Here is an 18,015-nt window from a genome sequence, read left to right as displayed (position 1 = left end):
CTCGGGCCAGCAGTGAAAGTGCCAAGTCCTAACCACTGGACTGCCAGGGCATTCCTGAGAACCTAGTTTTTATTCAAACATTTAATGAGCTACCGTTCCAGTTTAGGTACTTTCCTAGGTGGTAGGGCATCAATAAATAAAACAGGGTCCGCAACCACTCACCAAACCCGAGTTCTGAGCCTGGACCTTTATACATGCAAGCCCCGTAATTCACACCCAACCGTGAGAGCTTGTAAGACAGGCAGTGTCGTTCCCATTTTACAGATGAGGAATCTGAGGCATAGACAGGTCAAGTAACTTGCCCTGGTTACCCAGCTAGTAAGGGGAACAGGTCAGATTCAAACACTTACTTGTATACAAAATCCATGTGTTTAAGTTAGTGGTCCTCGTTTCTCCTGCAATGCTCGGTGCTGTAGTAGAGTCATCATTATGGGAACTCAGAAGAGGGAGGCCGCCCCCTGAGTCTAAACCTTGAGGCATCTAGGGCTTTCTTGAGGTAACCTCAGAGAGGAGCAGGCTCTGAACAAGCCAAGAGCATTTTCATTTTACCGTGGGGGAAACTGAGGCCCCAAAGAGGCACCATCTTCCCCAAGGCCGCACTGAAGTCAGGGCCGACTGGGCAGTAGCTAGCGGGGAAGGACCCGGGGCAGTTCAATCCCCTGCGGAACAAAGGTGGGAGCCATCTCACCTTGACACCTTGATGTCAGGAGAGGAGGGGCCTTTGGGAAGGTCAGATGCCCATTTGCATTGAAATAGAACGTTCTGAGTGACCAGTGGAGTTGGCTTCCAGTGTCTTTCACTGGGATGGCTCTGGGCTCCCTACTGGGTCGACCAGGCCCGTCCTTTTACCACCAGAAGAGCGGAAAGAGTCCGACAAACCCCAACTCTGTCGCCTGCGCTCTGTATGACCTTGGGCCAAGGATTCACCTGTCCATGCCACAGTTCCCCACTGTGACAAGTGAGGTTTGGGATGAGAACTTCACAGGTGGTCGTGAGGTTTAAATGGGTCACCTGCTTCCTCTAGAGTGCTTGGCGCAGTGCCTGGGGACGTGGAGGTCGCCACAGGGGTGACGTGGGTGTCGTGCTGCAGCCCTGGCCTTCCCAGCTACTTGGAAACCTTACATTCTTGCCTCACTCTGCCTGGAACCAGCTCAACCCCTTGAGCACGCGCTCTCTCTCTCTCTCTCTCTCTCCGCCTCTGAATAGTCGCCAGGGCTAGATGCCTCCAGCATCTTCAGCCATGCATTTGTCTCACTACTGCCTGACTTGCCAAGTAGCCACTCTTGCTAAAGGCCCTAATGGTCTCCGTTTTAGCTAAACCCAACACAGCATGGGTCATGGATGATCCTGTCCCTCCTTCCTGAAGCTGTCCCATTAGTCAGGCCCTGTTTGCCTCAAGGAGGTCAGCTCTAATAACTAAGGTTTACTGTGGGCTAAATAGGCATGGAAACCCAGTGAGAGCTGGCCATCTGGGCCACCGGATCTCCTTCCTCGTGGTCTTCTGCTCCCATGGCTGGTTAGGAACATAGGCTTCAGCCAGACCCGAGATCTTTTTGAAGCTCTGCCACTTAAAGCTGTGTGACCTTAGGCAGCTTACTTAACCTCTCTGAGCCTCGGTAAAACGGGGATAATAACACCTACCTTATGGGGTTGTCAGGAGGCACAAATGAGAAAATGCAGTTTAATTTAATTTTTTTTTTTTTGGCCATGCACCCGCGCCCTCGACAGTGAAAGTGCAGAGTCCTAACCACTGGACCACCAGGGAATTCCCAGAAAATGCAGTTTGAGAACTTAGCACAGTGCTGACACAAACAGTATCAGTCAATATTGGCTGTTTTTAGCATTGTTGTTTTCCCCATCATCCAAGGAAGGTGATAGAACAGAGTGGTTCCAGTCTCTGGAGTCACAGCCTGGGTTAAAATGCCAGCTCTACTACTTGATAGCTTCAGACAAATTAGTGAATCTCCCTGAGCCTCAGTTCTCTCATCTGTAAAATGGGGATGATAGTACTGCCCACCACATAGGAATATTGAAAGAACTAAATGAGCTCATGCATTTAGTGAGACTCAGACGAGGCCTAGCATGCTAAGTGTTCATCAAGTGGGGATTGTTACCACCTACGTGTTCTAACCCTCCGTCCTCTGCTTTGTCACCATTGCTATTGCCTCCTAGCAGATTCGGGGCTCTGGGCTTGCGCTGCTGATTGTTCTGTTGTGTCTGTCTACACTAGGTGTGTCTCACTTCCAGGGTAAGTGTCCCCCTTCCAAATGACAACTTGGAATTGTGTCCCTCTTGCTCCTCCAATGCACCTGTGCCTGCAGCTGGTCACTGATCTCCTCTGGGATGTCTTCCTAGCATCTTTTGGTGTTGTTGTTGTCTTTTAATGGCTTTATTAAGGTAGAATTCACATACCAATTTACCCATTTAAAGTATACAATTCAATGGCTTTTAGTATATTCACAAAGCTGTGCAACCATCACCATAATCTAATTTTAGAACATTTTTATTACTCCAGACAGAAACCCAGTACCTGTTTGCAGTCACACCCCCTTCCTCCCTCCCCCAGCACCTGGCAGCCACTACTTTTGTCTCTATAGATTTGCCTATCCCATACATTACATATAAAAGGAATCCTGCAACATGTGGTCTTTTGTTACTGGATTCTTTCACTTAGCATAGTATTTTCAAGGTTCATCCATGTTGTAGCATGGGTCAGTATTTCATTCTCTTTTTTTTTGTGAAATAATATTCCTTTGTAAGACAGGCCATACTTGATTTATCCATTCTTCAGTCTATGGACATTTGGGTTATTTCCATTTTGGGCTTATGGATAATGCTGCTAGAACATTCCTGTACAGGTTTTTGTGTGGACATATGTTTTGTTTCTCCTGGATATATAACTAGGAGTACAGCTGCTCCTCTTGAAGCTTTGGTCTCAGGATGTTCGAAACCAAATTTATCATCTTCCTGTAAGCCAGCATCTCCTTTGGTTTGCTTAGAATCCTTTAAAAGCACCACCTTTTCCTCAAGCAAAACTTCCAAGTCTGGGTGAACGTCTCCTTCCTCTGTACTTGGTTCCACTGTCTCCTCAGGTCCTGTTGTCTATATCCTCTTCTCTCTTCTGACCTCACTACTGCTCAGACTGAGTTCCTCACCTTCTTGCAGCTGGACTATGGCACAGGCTCCCGACTTCTTTCCATTCCATGCCTGCAGTGGGTGCAACCCCCTGGAACCATCTTCCCCTTGGCTGCCTTCCAGGACTGCCCATCGCTTAGTCGTTGGTCCCTAACTTCTGGCCCTCCAGCCTCTGGACGCCAGAATCTCATCCCAAGTCTCCTTTCCAGTTTTATCTCCTATCTCTCCTTCCCAGGCACCCTACCCTCCGCCACATCACACTCACCTGGTGCTCTCCTAATTCCCTGCATTTTCTCTTCCCGCTGGCTTCCCCCATCTTTATCTGTTAATCCCCTCTCTACCTTTTACAGCTAAATTCAAATGCTGCCTTTAACATTAGGCCATTTAAATTTAACTTAACTGATGCTTTTAAAGTGTCCACAAATGTTCGTTGAATGAATAAATGATAGAACCCCACAAACTGGATATGTATTTCCCTGCTTGACCTGCGATTCATTTGTGCTACTCCTGTGTCACCTTCTTCTACATTGGCACTTAGGAAATGCTTTTTTAAAAAAAATCTTGGCTGCGCCGCACAGCTTGTATGATTTCAGTTCCCCGACCAGGGATTGAACCCAGGTCACAGCAGTGAAAGCCTGGAATCCTAACCAGTAAGCTACCAGGGAACCCCCAGGAAATGTTTCTTAAATAAATTCAGTGCACTTGCCAAAATGTTTTTCCCAAATAATTTTTGCATCTATCCTTGTTAAATGTCCTTCCTTCTTTCACTCATTGAAAAAACTACTTTTTGCGAGGCTGGTTATGTGCTGGGTAGTGTGTCAAGGCCGTAGGGAATTGCAGGTGAAATGAGCCACAGCTCCTGCCCTCTCACAGCTCACAGTCTAGGGGGGATAAACGCACACAAGCAGATGCTTTGCTATCTTGCTGGGGAACGAGGGTGCTGTGGGAGAGTCAGCCAAACCTTCAGGGATGATGTTTGAGCAGTACCTTGCAGGATGGGCAAGGGTTAGCCACATGGAGGAAGCAGAGAAGCGCGTGGAACCCATGCTGTAAGGTTATGGTTGACCATTGCCCACTGCCTAATGAAGAGCGGGCCCTTGGGTCCCAGTCAAGGAGGACTGGATCTGGGGTGGCCATTGGGGTGGCATTCAGGGCTCTGCAGCCCCTTGTCCTCTGTACCAGGTGAGGATCCAGCCTTCTGTCTATGACCACAATGTGCCCGCCCTGGAGGCCTTGGTTAGGGTACCACAGCCTCACGGCGAGGGGCCCATCACGCACAAGTGGAGCGTGCAGACGGTGAGTGTGGGCCTCAGAGGGAAGGGTGTGCAGGTCTCTGGGGGTGAGCTCATGATGTGGGGGTGGGGGGAGATGTGTGGGGACAGGAGTGAGCACGATTGAATCTGCCAGGGGCCAGTGGGGAAGAACTGGGATGCAAGGTGGTATCTGAGAGTGGGGAAGAATGCAGGTCTGGCCTCAAGGGGCGGGCCTCCCCTCTCAGCTCTGGACTAACTGAAGACCTCGCCTCATCCTTCCCAGGAGCCTCCTGTCACCTGCCACCGTGAGGAACTGGAGAGTCCATCTGATGTGGCTGAGGTGTGGGCCGTGACCTCAGAAACTGGGGTGGGGGCTGGCCAGGGGGCAGGTGGGAGGAGACCTCCCTGACCCTCCGCTGTCCTTCCCGCAGCCTTGCTCACTTGGAGCCGAGTTCCGCTGCCCAGTGGTCTTCAGGCAGGAGATCCTCGTCCAAGTGATCGGGACGGTGGAGCTGGTGGGGGAGATCAAGGTAGCTGGCAACAGACTCCAAGTGGTTCTGGGGGGGCCTTGAGGGGTGGGGGGGTGGGCTTCCCCCCCAGAGAGCCTCCTTGCATTTTTTGTTCTGTCTTGAGGAAATAGCCCCAATGTTTACACAGTTGCAGATGAAAGAGGACCACGATTTGTTTAAAATTCGCAGGACTGTTTTCAGGGGCCTACAGATAATTCCTAGGTGTTCTTTATAGGAAAAATGTCCTCCCAACAATGGCAAACAGCACGTTAGAATGCTCCAGGAGAGAATGGGGTAGAGATGGCGCACCCACTAGGACCCATTTTCCTCTGCCTCTGCCCCTTGAGTTGCACTGGGGGGCAGAAGTCAGTGGGCTCTGGGTCCTTGTTCCCTCTGGCCTGACGCCCCACCCCGCCCCTCCCTCCCACAGGCCTCCTCCATGTTCAGCCTCTGCAGCTCCCTCTCCATCTCCTTCAGCAGCAGCAAGCACTTTCACCTCTACGGCAGCAACGCCTCCCTGGCCCAGGTATCTCTCTACCTCCTCAGGAGACCCGGGAACAGAGGGCAGCAGAGGAATGGGAGGAACCCAGGGCAGAGCTAGGAGAGCTGGAGCTGGGAGTGTGGGCAGCCACAGAGGAGGTTTGGGCTTTAGTGCTGTAAGAACCTCCCCACAGGGCTTCCCTGGCGGCACAGTGGTTAAGAATCCGCCTGCCAATGCAGGGCACACGGGTTCGAGCCCTGGTCCGGGAAGATCCCACATGCCGCGGAGCAACTAAGCCCGTGCGCCACGACTATTGAGCCTGCGCTCTAGAGCCCGCGAGCCACAACTACTGAAGCCTGCGTGACACAACTACTGAAGCCCGTGCACCTAGAGCCCATGCTCCGCAACAAGAGAAGCTACCGCAATGAGAAGCCCACGCACCGCAACGAAGAGTAGCCCCCGCTGGTTGCAACTAGAGAAAGCCCGTGCGCAGCCACGAAGACACAGTGCAGCCAAAAATAAATAAATTAAAAAGAAAGAAAGAAAAAAAAAAGAAGCTCCCCACAGCCAGAGCCATCAGCCTTGGCACAAGCAGACCACAAGGTCAAGATGAGTTTAATGGCAACTCAGCCAAGGGGCCCCCACCCCACACGCAGGGCGTGATGGGAGGGGCCCAGCACGTGCAGAGCCTGGCGTTGAGAGAGTGGGCGAGATGGGTTTACGAGCAGGAAGCTCAGAGCAGGAGAAGGGAAGGGGCAGCTGAAAAAGTAAGCAGAAGCCAGATTCTGAAAGGCACTGCGTGCTGAGCTGGGATTCTGGCATTTCATCCCGGGGCTAAGGGAAGACTCTTAAGGGTTTAAGGGGGCCGTGGTGCATATTTGCCTGTTCATTCTGGTGGCTGCAATGCAAGGTGTACTGGAGAGGGGGTCTGGCCCAAGCCCCATGTCGTGCGTGACACAGTCCAGATGGGAAATGCGGAGACCTAGGGATTGAGGCCAGATTCACAAGAAATGTCAGGGGTGGGAACGGCTTCTTCCCTGCACTCCCCACCTTTCCTCTCCCCACAGGTCATCATGAAGGTCGACGTTGTATATGAGAAGGAAATGGTCTATCTCTACGTGCTGAGCAGTATCGGGGGACTCTTGTTGCTGCTACTGATTTTCTTAGCTCTGTACAAGGTAGGAGCTTCTGCGAGGAACGGGCACCCAGCCAGGCTGGGGAGAGTGGAATTGGCAGGAGTCAGGGAGCAGAATACCAAGATGAGGGGGCTTTAAAGCCAGAAGGGGCCTCAGCCTACTCCTCCTTCTACAGATAAGGCTACTGAGACCCAAAGGGCAAGCAAGACTTTACCGGCATCCCTCAACACGCACTGGCAGAGCCAGACCTGGGTACCCAGGGAGAGGAAGGAGAAGGACTGTCCCACATATCGAGGGCCAGGCACTGGGATACAGGGGCACAGAACACACACATGGTCCATGGCTTTGAGATGCTCACAGTCCGTGGGGGACACAGACATGAACATGATGGGGGCTATACTATGTGCTCTGGGCCTATGATACAGGGACCTAACTGAGGTTGGGGGGAGTCCAGAAAGGCCTCTCAAGAGAGGTGGCCTTTGAGTTGGGATTTGAAGGATGAGTAGAAGTTAGCCAGATAAAGAGTGCTGGAGGGCAGCTGTTCCACGTGAAAAACTCACATATTCCAGAAAAGAAAACATAGAAAATCAAAGTTTCTCCCTATTGCAACCCCAGAGGGTTGTCATTAACAACCATTTTGTTTATATTCCTCCATGTTCTAATTTTATTGTTAACGTATATGTGAATGTGTGAGCATGAGAGAGAGAGAAAAGCCAGTGGATGTGTGGATGTATACAAAACATTACTGTATATACTGCTTGGGAGCTTGTACTTCCCCCTGGATATTATATCTTGATGTCTTTTCTGTCTGAGCACAAACAGATTTGCCTCTTGCTCTTTAGTTTTGTTTTTATAATTTTTTTAAAAAACTTATTTATTTTCTTGGCTGCGTTGGGTCTTCATTGCTGCGCATGGGCTTTCTCTAGTTGTGGCGAACTGGGGTTACTCTGTTGCGGTGCACGTGCTTCTCATTGCAGTGGCTTCTCTTGTTGCAGAGCACGGGCTCTAGGCACGCAGGCTCAGTAGTTGTGGCGCATGGGCTTAGTTGCTCCACGGCATGTGGGATCTTCCTGGACCAGGGCTCAAACCCATGTCCCCTGCATTGGCAGACAGATTCTTAACCACTGCACCACCAGGGAAGTCCCTGCCTCTTGCTTTTTAACCCGGGTGGTTTTCTACTGTCTGGATGCCTCACCTTTTATTTAACAAGATCCTTATTGATGAACGTTTAGATTGTTTGGAATTGACCTTTTTTTCAAACTGTGTGCCAAAAGGCGCTTTTTTTATTATTATTATTTATTTAGTTTTTTTTTGGCTGCGTTGTACCTTCGTTGCTGAGCTCAGGCTTTCTCTAGTTGTGGCGAGTGGGGGCTACTCTTCATTGCGGTGCACGGGCTCCTCATTGCGGTGGCTTCTCTTGTTGTGGACCACGGGCTCTAGGCACACGGGCTTCAGTAGTTGTGGCACGCGGGCTCAGTAGTTGTGGCGCACGGGTTTAGTTGCTCTGCAGCATGTGGGATCTTCCCGGACCAGGGCTCGAACCCGTGTGCCCTGCATTGACAGGCGGATTCTTAACCACTGTGCCACCAGAGAAGTCCCAAAAGGCTCTTGTTACCAACATCTCTGCACACTTGTCCAGATGTTTTTTAGAATCAATTCCTAGAGCTGGTATTACTGAGCCAAAGAATATATATCTTTTGAGCTTTCACCAGAGAGTGCATGGCCCCTACTAATAAGCCCTATATAAGTGCAGGCTCTTGCTGTTAGTATTACTAGATATTGTCAAATCACCCACCCGCAATAATGGTACATGACATTTTGATGAGCCTCAGGAATGAACTATTAAACGTACAGCTTTTTAACATATTGCCAAGAAGCAGGTGTGGCAGATCCCCTCGCCCCATCCCCAGAGCAGATGCCACCTGTCTGTGGCATGTGTGACTTATCCCTATAAACGGTACTTTCATGTTTTGCAGGGGCCGAAGGGTCCAAAGGGCTCTGTGGACTCTTTGTTTACTCAAGTCTTGTCTTCCTACAGGTTGGTTTCTTCAAACGGAACCTGAAGGAGAGGATGGAGGCGACCGTAGATGCTTCAAATGAAACCACTGGAGAAGACGCTGGGCAGCCGGCGTCTGGGGAAGAAGCCAAGGACCCGGGCTGCCTGGAGCCCCTCCACGAGAAGGAGGCCCAGGATGGAGGTGGCAGGGACTGAGGTGCAGGCTGGATGCAGAAGGCCCAGGACTGGACTCGGGATGCCTGGTGCCAGCCTGCCTCTACCTGAATTTCACCATGTGTCGTTGGGCAAGTCACTGCCCCTCCGTGAGCCTCACTTTCCCTATCTTGAACATGGGCCCATTCCTGCCTGCCTCCTTTGCAGGCTTATGGTGAGGATCCTTTGAGGGATGGGCCAGGAAGGCCACAGAGGTGAGGCCTTGTAATTACCATGTGGTCCTGGCTCCACCGGCCCCTGTGAGTTTCATTCCCTGGAAGAGAACATCTGATCTAAATTTTGGAGAAACAGTCATCTCAGGACCTAGCGACACTCCAGGCCCTCATACCCACCTACCCTTGGATGTCCGCAGAGGCCTCAAGCCCCCAGAACCTTGCATTGCATCCTCTCCTGCCTGGAATGCAGTCAGCTTTCAATTCTCCTACCAGAGAGCAAATCTCATCTGTGTCACTACATTGCTCCTGGAAACCCCTTGCCCTTTGGCTAACAGTCAGGTTCCTTAATAGGCCTTCCAACGTCTGCAAAACTGGGCTGTTCCCTTCCCAGCCTCTTCTCGAGACAGCCCGCCTCCCTTTCTAAGCGCCAGTTAACCAGCCTTTTCACTTGCCCAGCTCCTTCCTTCACCCAGACTCTTCTCACTTCCTGGAACATTCCTCCTGCCTCCTTTTCCTGCCTAACCCTCTCTCAGCCTTCAGATCTCAGTTCACACATAACTTCCGCAGGGCAACCCCCCAACCCCAACTCAGTTTGGTTCCCATATTATACACGCTTACACTAGCCCGTGCTTGTCCTGCATAGCACTGATCATATTCGTTAATTGTTAAGTGATTTACTTAAATTAAACAGTGGACTCCAGCGGGGTAAGGATCATACTTCTTGTTCACCTTGGGACCCCTGGTGGTATCACAGAACCAGACACATAGTAGGTACTTGAGACAATTTCACTGAATTGTGAGGGTGCCTGTGGGAAGATAGAGAAAAAAGCTTCGATGGGCTCCAGGGCAACCCCATCTGACAAGGCTCAGTCTGCCCCAGGCGCCTGCCCCCTCCCTCCACAGCCCCACCCCGGTACTCCATCACATCCCACTGTGGCCCCCACCATCAAGGATGGAAACTATGTCCGTTTACCTGGCTCCCAGTGCCAAGCACAACGCCTGTACATATTTACCAAATAAATTTAAAATTCTGCCCAATTTTGTGATGTTTTTGTGCTGGTAAAACATTCCAGCCTGGCTCAATTAAATGAAAATTTCCTGGAATTAAATGGGAATTCCAGTGGTCAGAACTTGGAGTTTTCACTGCCAAGGAGCCGGGTTCGATCCCTGAGCGGGGAACTAGGATCCCACAAGCCACCTGGCGTGGCCAAAAAAAAAAGAACATTTCCTTCTCAACCCTCCCACTAAGTGGGACCAAAACAGTCAAATCTTTTTTTCTTTCCTTTCTCCCTTCTCCTTCTCCTTCTCCTTTTTCTATTTGCTGTGATGACCCTCAGAAACTGACATGTGCAGGACGTTGTCAGTTCATTCAAAGGAAACAGCGAGAGAGACACAGAAAATGAGGAAAAGTTAGGGAGGCATTGACAATTTCTTAAGCTGTGAGAATAGACCTTCTCTGATACCCCCGCTTTAAATTTTTTTTTTAATTGAGGTATAGTCGATTTATGCCCTCCCCCTTTTTTTAAAGAAATGGTTGTTGGGCCTTGACCCTGAAACCACCTCCCCCCACCCCCCCACCCCTGCCTTAGAAGGAACAGAGGGGACTAGTCACTGCTGCCCTCTTGTGGTCAGTAGGACACCAGGGGAGTATTGAGTAACTCTAAGGTCAGCTCCTGTCCAGCAGTGGGAGGTGAGAAGCAACATTTGGTCCCCCAAGCAGTGATCTTTGATGGCTCCCTTCTGCCTACAGTGGAGTAAGTGGACATTCCTGAGCTGGGCACACAGGCTTTCAAAGCCTACCGGCCTCTCCAACCTCATCACCCCCTTCTGGTCCAGCCTCCAAGGAACCATGGGACTGGCTCCAAAGCAAGACATCAGGAAGGAAGAAGTGAGGCTTATTTTCCTAGAGAGGGGAAAAAAATGTTTTGACCATCAGGAGTATCACTGAACCGCTAAAAGTACATGAAATGATCTGTAAGCCTCATGAAGCATAAGTTATTCATTCATAAGTTATTCATTCCTGCAGGATTTCTTGAGCACTCTGTGTCAGGCCCTGTGCTGTGTCTGAGGACCTGCTTGTGAACATGACAGACAAGTCCCTGGCCTCGGGAAGCTTCACTTCAGTGGGAAAACAGCGAAAAAGTAGAAATGTGATTCCAGGTAGTGATAGGGCCGTAAAGAAAGTGAAGAGGGACAAGGGGTAGGGGGTGATGGAGAGGGCCCTTTACATAGGTGGGCGGGAAAGTCTCTCTGAGGAAGCGAGATTCTGTGACACGAGGAAAAAGTGAATATTTTCATCAAGGCTGGCAACAAAACACAGAAAATCTGGGAGGTTCATTTCAGGAACAGACCTGCTGTCATCACGCCAAGGAATCTCTCTTCCAACTCGCTCAAGAGTACTGTCTTTGTGGTAGTTCCCTGGCAGTCCAGTGGTTAGGACTCCATGCTTCCACTGCAGGGGGCAAGGGCTCGATCCTGGTCGGGGAACTAAGATCCTGCATGCCGTGCTGTGCAGCCAAAAAAGGAAAAAAAAAGAAGAAAAAAAAAAAAGAGCACTGTCTTCAAACACCTATGCATCCTTCCTGCCTCTGTGCCTTCACACGTGCTGTTCCCCTTGCCAGCCTGTCCACCTCCACCTGTTTCCTTTTCTTTTGAACTCTTCTCCATTATGGTTTATTGGATAAAATAAACCATATGGATATCAAATATAGTTCCCTATGCTATACAGTAGGTCCTTGTTGTTTCCACCTGTTTTCTATCTTTTAAAATCTTTCTACTTCAAAGTATTGATACTTCCAAGCTTTTCTCATCCCCTTGGTTCCTGGACAAAGGACCCAATTCATCACCACTTTGTTTATGGCTCATCGGGGCACGTGATGCTGACTCTGGGCCCCTCTCTCAAGACTAGGAGATTCTGGAAGGCAGGACTCAGGCCTCACGTGCATTACCGACACTGACCCCTCACCAGGGCTGGCACAAAGGTATTGTTCAATAAATGTTTGATTCAGTGGCCCTAAATGTATATGGGTTAAATCTATTGGTTTTACCCAATTAGAAATTAAACCGGAGAAAAACTTAAAACATAAGAACATCCATGCCTACATTCCACGCAAGCCATCAGAGTGATGACATATATCATCACATGTCATGCAGCTTCTAGAAAACAGTTCTTTATGGGAGAAACAGAGTGAAAAAAAGTAAATAACAAAACAAAACAAAACAAAAAGCTATAAGGGCTTCCCTGGTGGCACAGTGGTTGAGAGTCCGCCTGCCGATGCAGGGGACATGGGTTCATGCCCCAGTCCGGGAAGATCCCACATGCCACGGAGCGGCTGGGCCCGTGAGCCATGGCCGCTGAGCCTGAGCGTCCGGAGCCTGTGCTCTGCAACGGGAGAGGCCACAGCAGTGAGAGGCCCGCGTACCGAAAAAAAAAAAAAAAGCAAATAACATCTTAGTATCATTAGGAAAATGGTCAAAACCCAGTCAGCCCTAGGATGGAAACCAGGCTCTGCTGCTTCCTAGTTGTGTCATGTGGGGCAATTTCCTTAACCTCTCTGGGATTCATTTCTTCATCTGTTAAACAGGAATAATAGCAGTCTATACCTCAGAGTCGCTCTGAGCGTTAAATAACACGTGTAAACTGCTTAGCACTGTTCCTAGCGTATAAGTGCTAATGGCGGTAGACAGAAATGGTTGGTCTATTGTGCAGGAGAAGGGTGTAGTAAAAGCAGCAGGCTGACCACAAGTCAAGAGACTTGGTGCTGGAGCTCTTCCATTAGCCCTTCCACCTCGACCTTGGGGAACACACATGTCCTTTCTGGGTTTGGTCTGCTCCACCTGGCACCTGAAGGTACCTAAGGAGCTGTCATGAAGAGAGGGGTAGAGGCTGAGCAGCTAAGTTCCCACCCTCATTTGAACCAATATTAAATACCAAGGTTACTGGGATTCCCTGGCGGTCCAGTGGTTAGGACTCTGTGCTTTCGCTGCTGAGAACGTGGGTTCAATCCCTGGTCAGGGAACTAAGATCCTGCAAGCCACATGGTGTGGCCCAAAAAACCCAAAATACCAAGGCTACTTTATCAATTAAGCACCACAGGCACTGTACCCAGGTCCTTCTAGCTTTCAAGTGCCTACAGTTGGGAGCCGAAGAAATTTTCAACTCCAAAATAAGGAGATTAGGGCGTCCCTGGTGGCCCACTGGTTAAGAATCCACCTGCTAATGCAGGGGACACGGGTTTGAGCCCTGGTCCGGGAAGATCTCATGTGCCTCGGAGCAACTAAGCCCATGCACCACAACTACTGAGTCTGTGATCTAGAGCCCAAGAGCCACAACTACTGAAGCCCACGCACTTAGAGCCTGTGCTCCGCAACAAGAGAAGCCACCGCAGTGAGAAGCCCACGCACTGCAAGGAAGCCTAGCCCCTGCTCGCTGCAACTAAAAAAGCCCACACACAGCAGTGAAGACCCAACGCAGCCAAAAATAAATAAATAAATAAATTTAAAAAAACAAAATAAGGAGATTAAATTGTATAATTGAAATAAATGTTGTAGTAAATGTCTACAAATGTAATATGTCAGGTAGTCAAGTGCAGTTCTGTTCGACATATATAGTTACATATATGAACTATATTAAATGCGGGAGTTGGAGTTTTTTAATATTTGAAATTATGTGTGGTAGGGTGGCTGTACAAAAATGTGCATAAAGTTTACAAAGGTCTTTAAAAGACTGTGAGATTCCCCTTGAAAAGTAATGTTCTACATCCAAAATAATTTAATCTTTGAAAACCACTAAACACACCAAACTGTACTGAACTACATGATCTCTAGGGCACCTTTCCGGAGTTGGTAGATCATGAGAGGCTGGATTGAAATGTGCTTAGAGAGGTTATTTTCCCTTGACAAGTTATAAGGCCTGAGGATGGGCGCGGGGCCGAGGGTGATGTCAGGATCCTGAGGCCCAAGAGGCCTGTGGAGTGATGACTCCCCACCCGCCTGTGAGGCTGAGCTGCTGGGGGCAGGTGGAGCCAGGCAGACATGGTCTGAACGTCTCCTTCATAGGGAACTTAGCAGATGTTCATCTCAAGATGTGCCCTGCAGCTGAGTAATTCCCTGAGGTGTGGCCTGTCCTCCTTAGCTAAGTTCACGACAGGGCACACTCCAGAATTCCCCCAGACTCACTGCTGGCACCAACTCCCCATCATTTCCTGAGGAGCCAAGTGTTAGGAGGCTGAGGCTCAGATGTGAAAGTAGGATAGAGATGGGGTGGTAACAACATGGTCCTAAAAAGGACCAGCCTAGTGGGTCTTAAAGGCTGAAGTTGTCCAACCTTCGTACTGGGTCCAGTATGCTCCCCCTATGGGTGGGGTTGGAACTGCAGACAATCCCTGTAATTCCGGTCAGTCACAGTGTGCACAGAGGGGTGGCTAGAGGTTCCAGCTGGCAGCAGGGAGGGGACAGCCCAGCTGGCTGCTGGGAGCCTGAGAGAGCTGGAACGCAGGCACTAGGTCTGGATATGAGAATCAGGGTCTGTTTTCTGGCCCAAGGACAGACCCTCCGTGTTTGGGAATAGGGACCTCCACAAGGCTGAGGGTTTTCTCACACCTACACTGGACTCCCTTTGTGTTTGTGCAGCATTCAAAGCACAGGACGTGAACTTGCACAGATATGGGTAAGTCATGTCTCCTGAGCCTCAGTTTATAAGATTCAAGTGAAACACTTAATATAAAAGCACTTCCCAGACAAGGGCTTACAGCTTCACTGGCTGTAGTGATGACCTAGTACCTCCCACTGCCCGGGGCACTATCTGTGCACACATTTTAAGGACAAGTCTCTTTTACCACATAAAGGTTTTTATTGAACTCAAATTCAGGGGCTCCAAAGCCTGAGGAAGACAAGGGAGGCTGGGGTTTGCACTCAGAAGCCAGGCCAAGCTTCGGGGCCCCACTCCCCGCCCCGCCTACCCTCACCCCTTCCTGACTCAACGAGGGTCTCAGTAGCTACCAATCTAAGCTACCCACTCTAATTAAGTAACCCAAACCCCCTCCCCCCACCCCCACCTAGCACTTTGCCAAGCCAGGCTTCCACCAAGGGGCATGCTGCTGCTGAGGCCAGCTCTCTGCTGACCTCTTTCTGGATCTCTCCCAGAGCCTCCGGCTGCCAGCTTGGCCTCCCTCCAACCCCTCTTCATAGCCCATTTCCCATAAGTCTCCGTGTCATGTCGCTTCCTCCATCCCGGCCCCCTCTCCTCCTAGAACCCTCGACTCCTCCCTCCTCCAGCGTTTCCCCTATTCTCTCTCAAGGTTTCTCTAGCTCCCTGTCCCCTTCTCTTCTGCCCACCACCTCCCCACCCCGACGGGTCAGCGCCGGTCAGCGCCGGCCCCAGGTCAGCGCCGGCCGGCCGCGTGGGTCCGCTGGTGGCGGATGAGGTCGGAGCTCTGAGAGAAGGCCTTTCCACAGTCATCGCACTTGTAGGGCCGCTCCCCGCTGTGGACCCGGTGATGCTGCAGCAGCGTGGAGGAGCGGCAGAAGCCCTTGCCACACACGGCGCACCTGTAGGGCCGCTCGCCCGTGTGGGAGCGCTGGTGCTGAATCAGCGTGGAGGAGCGATTGAAGGTCTTGCCGCAGTCGGGGCAGCTGTAGGTGCGACCCGGCAGGTGGGTACGGGCGTGGATGGCCAGCACCGAGCTCTGGCCAAAGCGCTTGCCGCACTCAGGGCACTTGAAGGGCTTCTCGCGGGCATGGCTGCGGGCGTGGGGGATAAGCGCCGAGCGCTGGGAGAAGCTCTTGCCACAGATGCCACAGCTGAAGGGCCTCTGCCCGGTGTGCACCCTCTGGTGACTACGCAGGGATGAGTTCTGGCTGTAGCACTTGCCACACTCGGGGCAGCTGTAGGGCCGCTCATGGCTGTGGGTGCGCTGGTGCCGCAGGAGGTAGGAGCTGTCGCCGAAGGCCTTGCCACAGTGTGGGCACTTGTAGGGCTTCTGACCAGAGTGCGTGCGCTGGTGGCGAAGCAGGTAAGAGCTGTCAGCGAAGGCCTTGCCGCAACGGGGACACTTGTAGGGCCGCTCGCCCGTGTGCGTGCGCTGGTGTTTGATGAGGTCAGAGCTCTGGGAGAAGGCCTTGCTACAGACCTCACATTTATAGGGTTTTTCACCTGTGTGGATGCGCTGGTGCTGGATCAGGGTGGAGCCCCGCCCAAAACTCTTCCCACAGATGCCGCAGATGTTAGGCCTCGGGCCCTGCCCACCCCTGGCCCGGCCACCCCGTCGGCCTGGACCACGAAGGGTCCCCGTCAGGCCCAGGGGATTCTGGAGCATCTCAAACTGGGGTGTAGCCAGCAGGGCCCCTGTGGGCATCTCAAAAGGGGGCCCTAGGGGCAGGCCCCCAGTGGGTTGCTCCCCAAACCCCTGGGTGAAAGAATCCAAAGGGTGGACTCCCAAGGGGATGCTCAAGGGATTCTTTTCCTCAGGATTCAGAAGAATCTCTGCATCTTCCTGGAATTTGGAACTTTGAGCTTCAAATTCAGGGCTCTGGGTTTTGAACTCAGGATTCTGGGGTTCAAATCCAGGGTTCTGCGGTTCATACCCCAGGCTCTGGGATTCATACCTGGAGCTCTGAGATTCATATCCAGGGCTCCGGGGTTCATACCCAGGGCTCCGGGGTTCATATCCAGGGCTCTTGGGTTCATATCCAGGGCTTTGGGGCTCATACCTAGGGCTTTGGGGTTCAAACTCAGGGCTCTGAGAATCTGATTCAGGGCTTCTGGGTGCAAACTCAGGGCTTGGGGGTACAAAACCAGGGCTTCGGGACTCAAAACCTGGACTCTCAGGCTCAAACCTGGGGCTTTGGGGTTCAAACTCTGGGCTTTGTAGCCCAAACCCAGGGCTCTGGGGTTCAAGCCCAAAAGGTATCTCTTCCACCTCATAGTCCCCAGTGCCTTCTTGCTGAGAAATTTCCTCTTCCTCATTCTCACTCATGTTGCCTGCAGGATCAGAGAATTACAGAAAACCCAGATTGTGTGGGGCCTGGAAGGTCACTGGGTCCCACCATTAGTTGCCACAAACCTTTCCCTCCTCCTCAAGCAGGGTCGCTGGCCCTCGGGCAAGTGCTGAAATTCCCACCTCCCCCTCAGCAAACCCAGGACACCGGGTCCTCGCCCCCGCCCCCTCCAAGTCCCAGGTGTCCAAGCCCCCGCTCTCTTCCCCTCCCACCCACTACAACCCCCTCTCCCGCTCCCAGTCACGCTCCTCGGAGGGGCGCTCCCTCCCTCACCTTTGAGAGACCCTTCGGGGCTCCCCATTTCGTCAGGACTTTGCACATCCCGGGGCTCGAGGCCCCACGGCGACGCCTCCCGTTCCATCCCCGCCGGCTCCCAGTGCGGCGGCAGTGGCGATGGCGGACGATCCTGCGACCCGGTCTGAGTGCCCCGAGACCCGGGCCCTCGCCGCCCGCCCGCTTAGCGCCACCCAGGGGACCCGGCTGTCCAGCCCCGGCCCCTGAGGCCGGACGTCTTGACCCTGGGCCTCTCCGGCCCGTTGGGCCCCTCCCCTATCCGCGGCCCCGCCCCCACCCACAAGGTCTCGGCTTGCCCTGGGGTCCTCACAGGCCCCCACACGTCGTGACCTCGGAGATGAGAGACTTCACAACTCCCCTTGCCGCCCCCGGATACCGCTCCCCGCCCGGGACCCCGACGTCTGGCCTCCCAGCCCCCGGGTGGGCTGCGGCTGGCCGTCCCCCTCCCTCCGCACAGGAAGTGTCCGTCCGCGGCCAGTTTCCCCCGCTGGCTAGCGCCGCGGCCTCTCTAGGAGCGACTGGAGGTGGAAACTCGTTGGCATTAACCCTGGGCTGGATGGCCCCGGCGTCGAGGTAGGCGAGGACTGGGCGCCCTGGAGCCGGCGGGAGAAGCTGGGGCAGTTTGTATGCCTATGTCCTAGGTCCTGTCCTCCCGGGGGCCTATACGTCCGTCTCCCGGCCCTGCGTCCGTCAGTGCCTGTGGCCAAGGGCGAGGCAACAAGCGAGACCAAGGTCAGCGAGAAGGAGCGACGCTTCCCGGTGCCAGCGGGGGCGGTGTCTAGCTCCCCTCCCCTCCCGGGCCTTGGGGTCAGCTCTGGCCGCGC

The 18,015-nt window shown here is 52.3% G+C and overlaps 2 protein-coding genes across 3 annotated transcripts in view; one reads left to right on the top strand and one right to left on the bottom strand.

Moving 5' to 3' along the window:
• The window catches only part of ITGAL (integrin subunit alpha L), a 41,550-nt gene extending 31,613 nt beyond the window's left edge, over positions 1-9,937 (top strand). For both annotated transcript variants that reach the window (XM_027126389.1, XM_027126388.1), the window contains exons 26-31: positions 4,318-4,431; positions 4,672-4,728; positions 4,820-4,918; positions 5,328-5,423; positions 6,446-6,556; positions 8,553-9,937. In XM_027126389.1, the coding sequence (XP_026982190.1) occupies positions 4,318-4,431; positions 4,672-4,728; positions 4,820-4,918; positions 5,328-5,423; positions 6,446-6,556; positions 8,553-8,726 (651 nt within the window). In that variant the 3' untranslated portion in view covers positions 8,727-9,937. The remainder of the gene's footprint in view (positions 1-4,317; positions 4,432-4,671; positions 4,729-4,819; positions 4,919-5,327; positions 5,424-6,445; positions 6,557-8,552) is intronic.
• A 4,793-nt stretch (positions 9,938-14,730) lies between these two features.
• Positions 14,731-17,762, bottom strand: ZNF768 (zinc finger protein 768). The gene is made up of 2 exons (XM_027126384.1): positions 17,171-17,762; positions 14,731-16,880 (listed from the first exon to the last, which is right to left on the bottom strand). Exons 1-2 carry the CDS (start codon positions 17,256-17,258, stop codon positions 15,283-15,285), a joined length of 1,686 nt encoding a protein of 561 aa, XP_026982185.1. The 5' UTR covers positions 17,259-17,762; the 3' UTR covers positions 14,731-15,282.
• Between the last annotated feature and the right edge of the window lie 253 nt (positions 17,763-18,015).

This window comes from Aethalodelphis obliquidens, unplaced genomic scaffold, assembly GCF_003676395.1.
Source record: "Aethalodelphis obliquidens isolate GAN/ISIS:26980383/991018 unplaced genomic scaffold, ASM367639v1 scaffold30, whole genome shotgun sequence".
Lineage (NCBI taxonomy): Eukaryota > Metazoa > Chordata > Mammalia > Artiodactyla > Delphinidae > Aethalodelphis > Aethalodelphis obliquidens.
Note: the sequence above shows the minus strand (reverse complement) of the source record. Positions and strands in the feature narration are given on the sequence as shown.

What these genes read in the sequence shown, in the direction of transcription:
- ZNF768 (XM_027126384.1), bottom strand. Translation starts at nt 17,258, where the DNA reads ATGGAACGGGAGGCGTCGCCGTGGGGCCTCGAGCCCCGGGATGTGCAA. An exon ending in CCCCGAAGGGTCTCTCAAAG is followed by an intron (nt 16,881 to 17,170) that starts GTGAGGGAGGGA and finishes CTGATCCTGCAG; the next exon opens with GCAACATGAGTGAGAATGAG.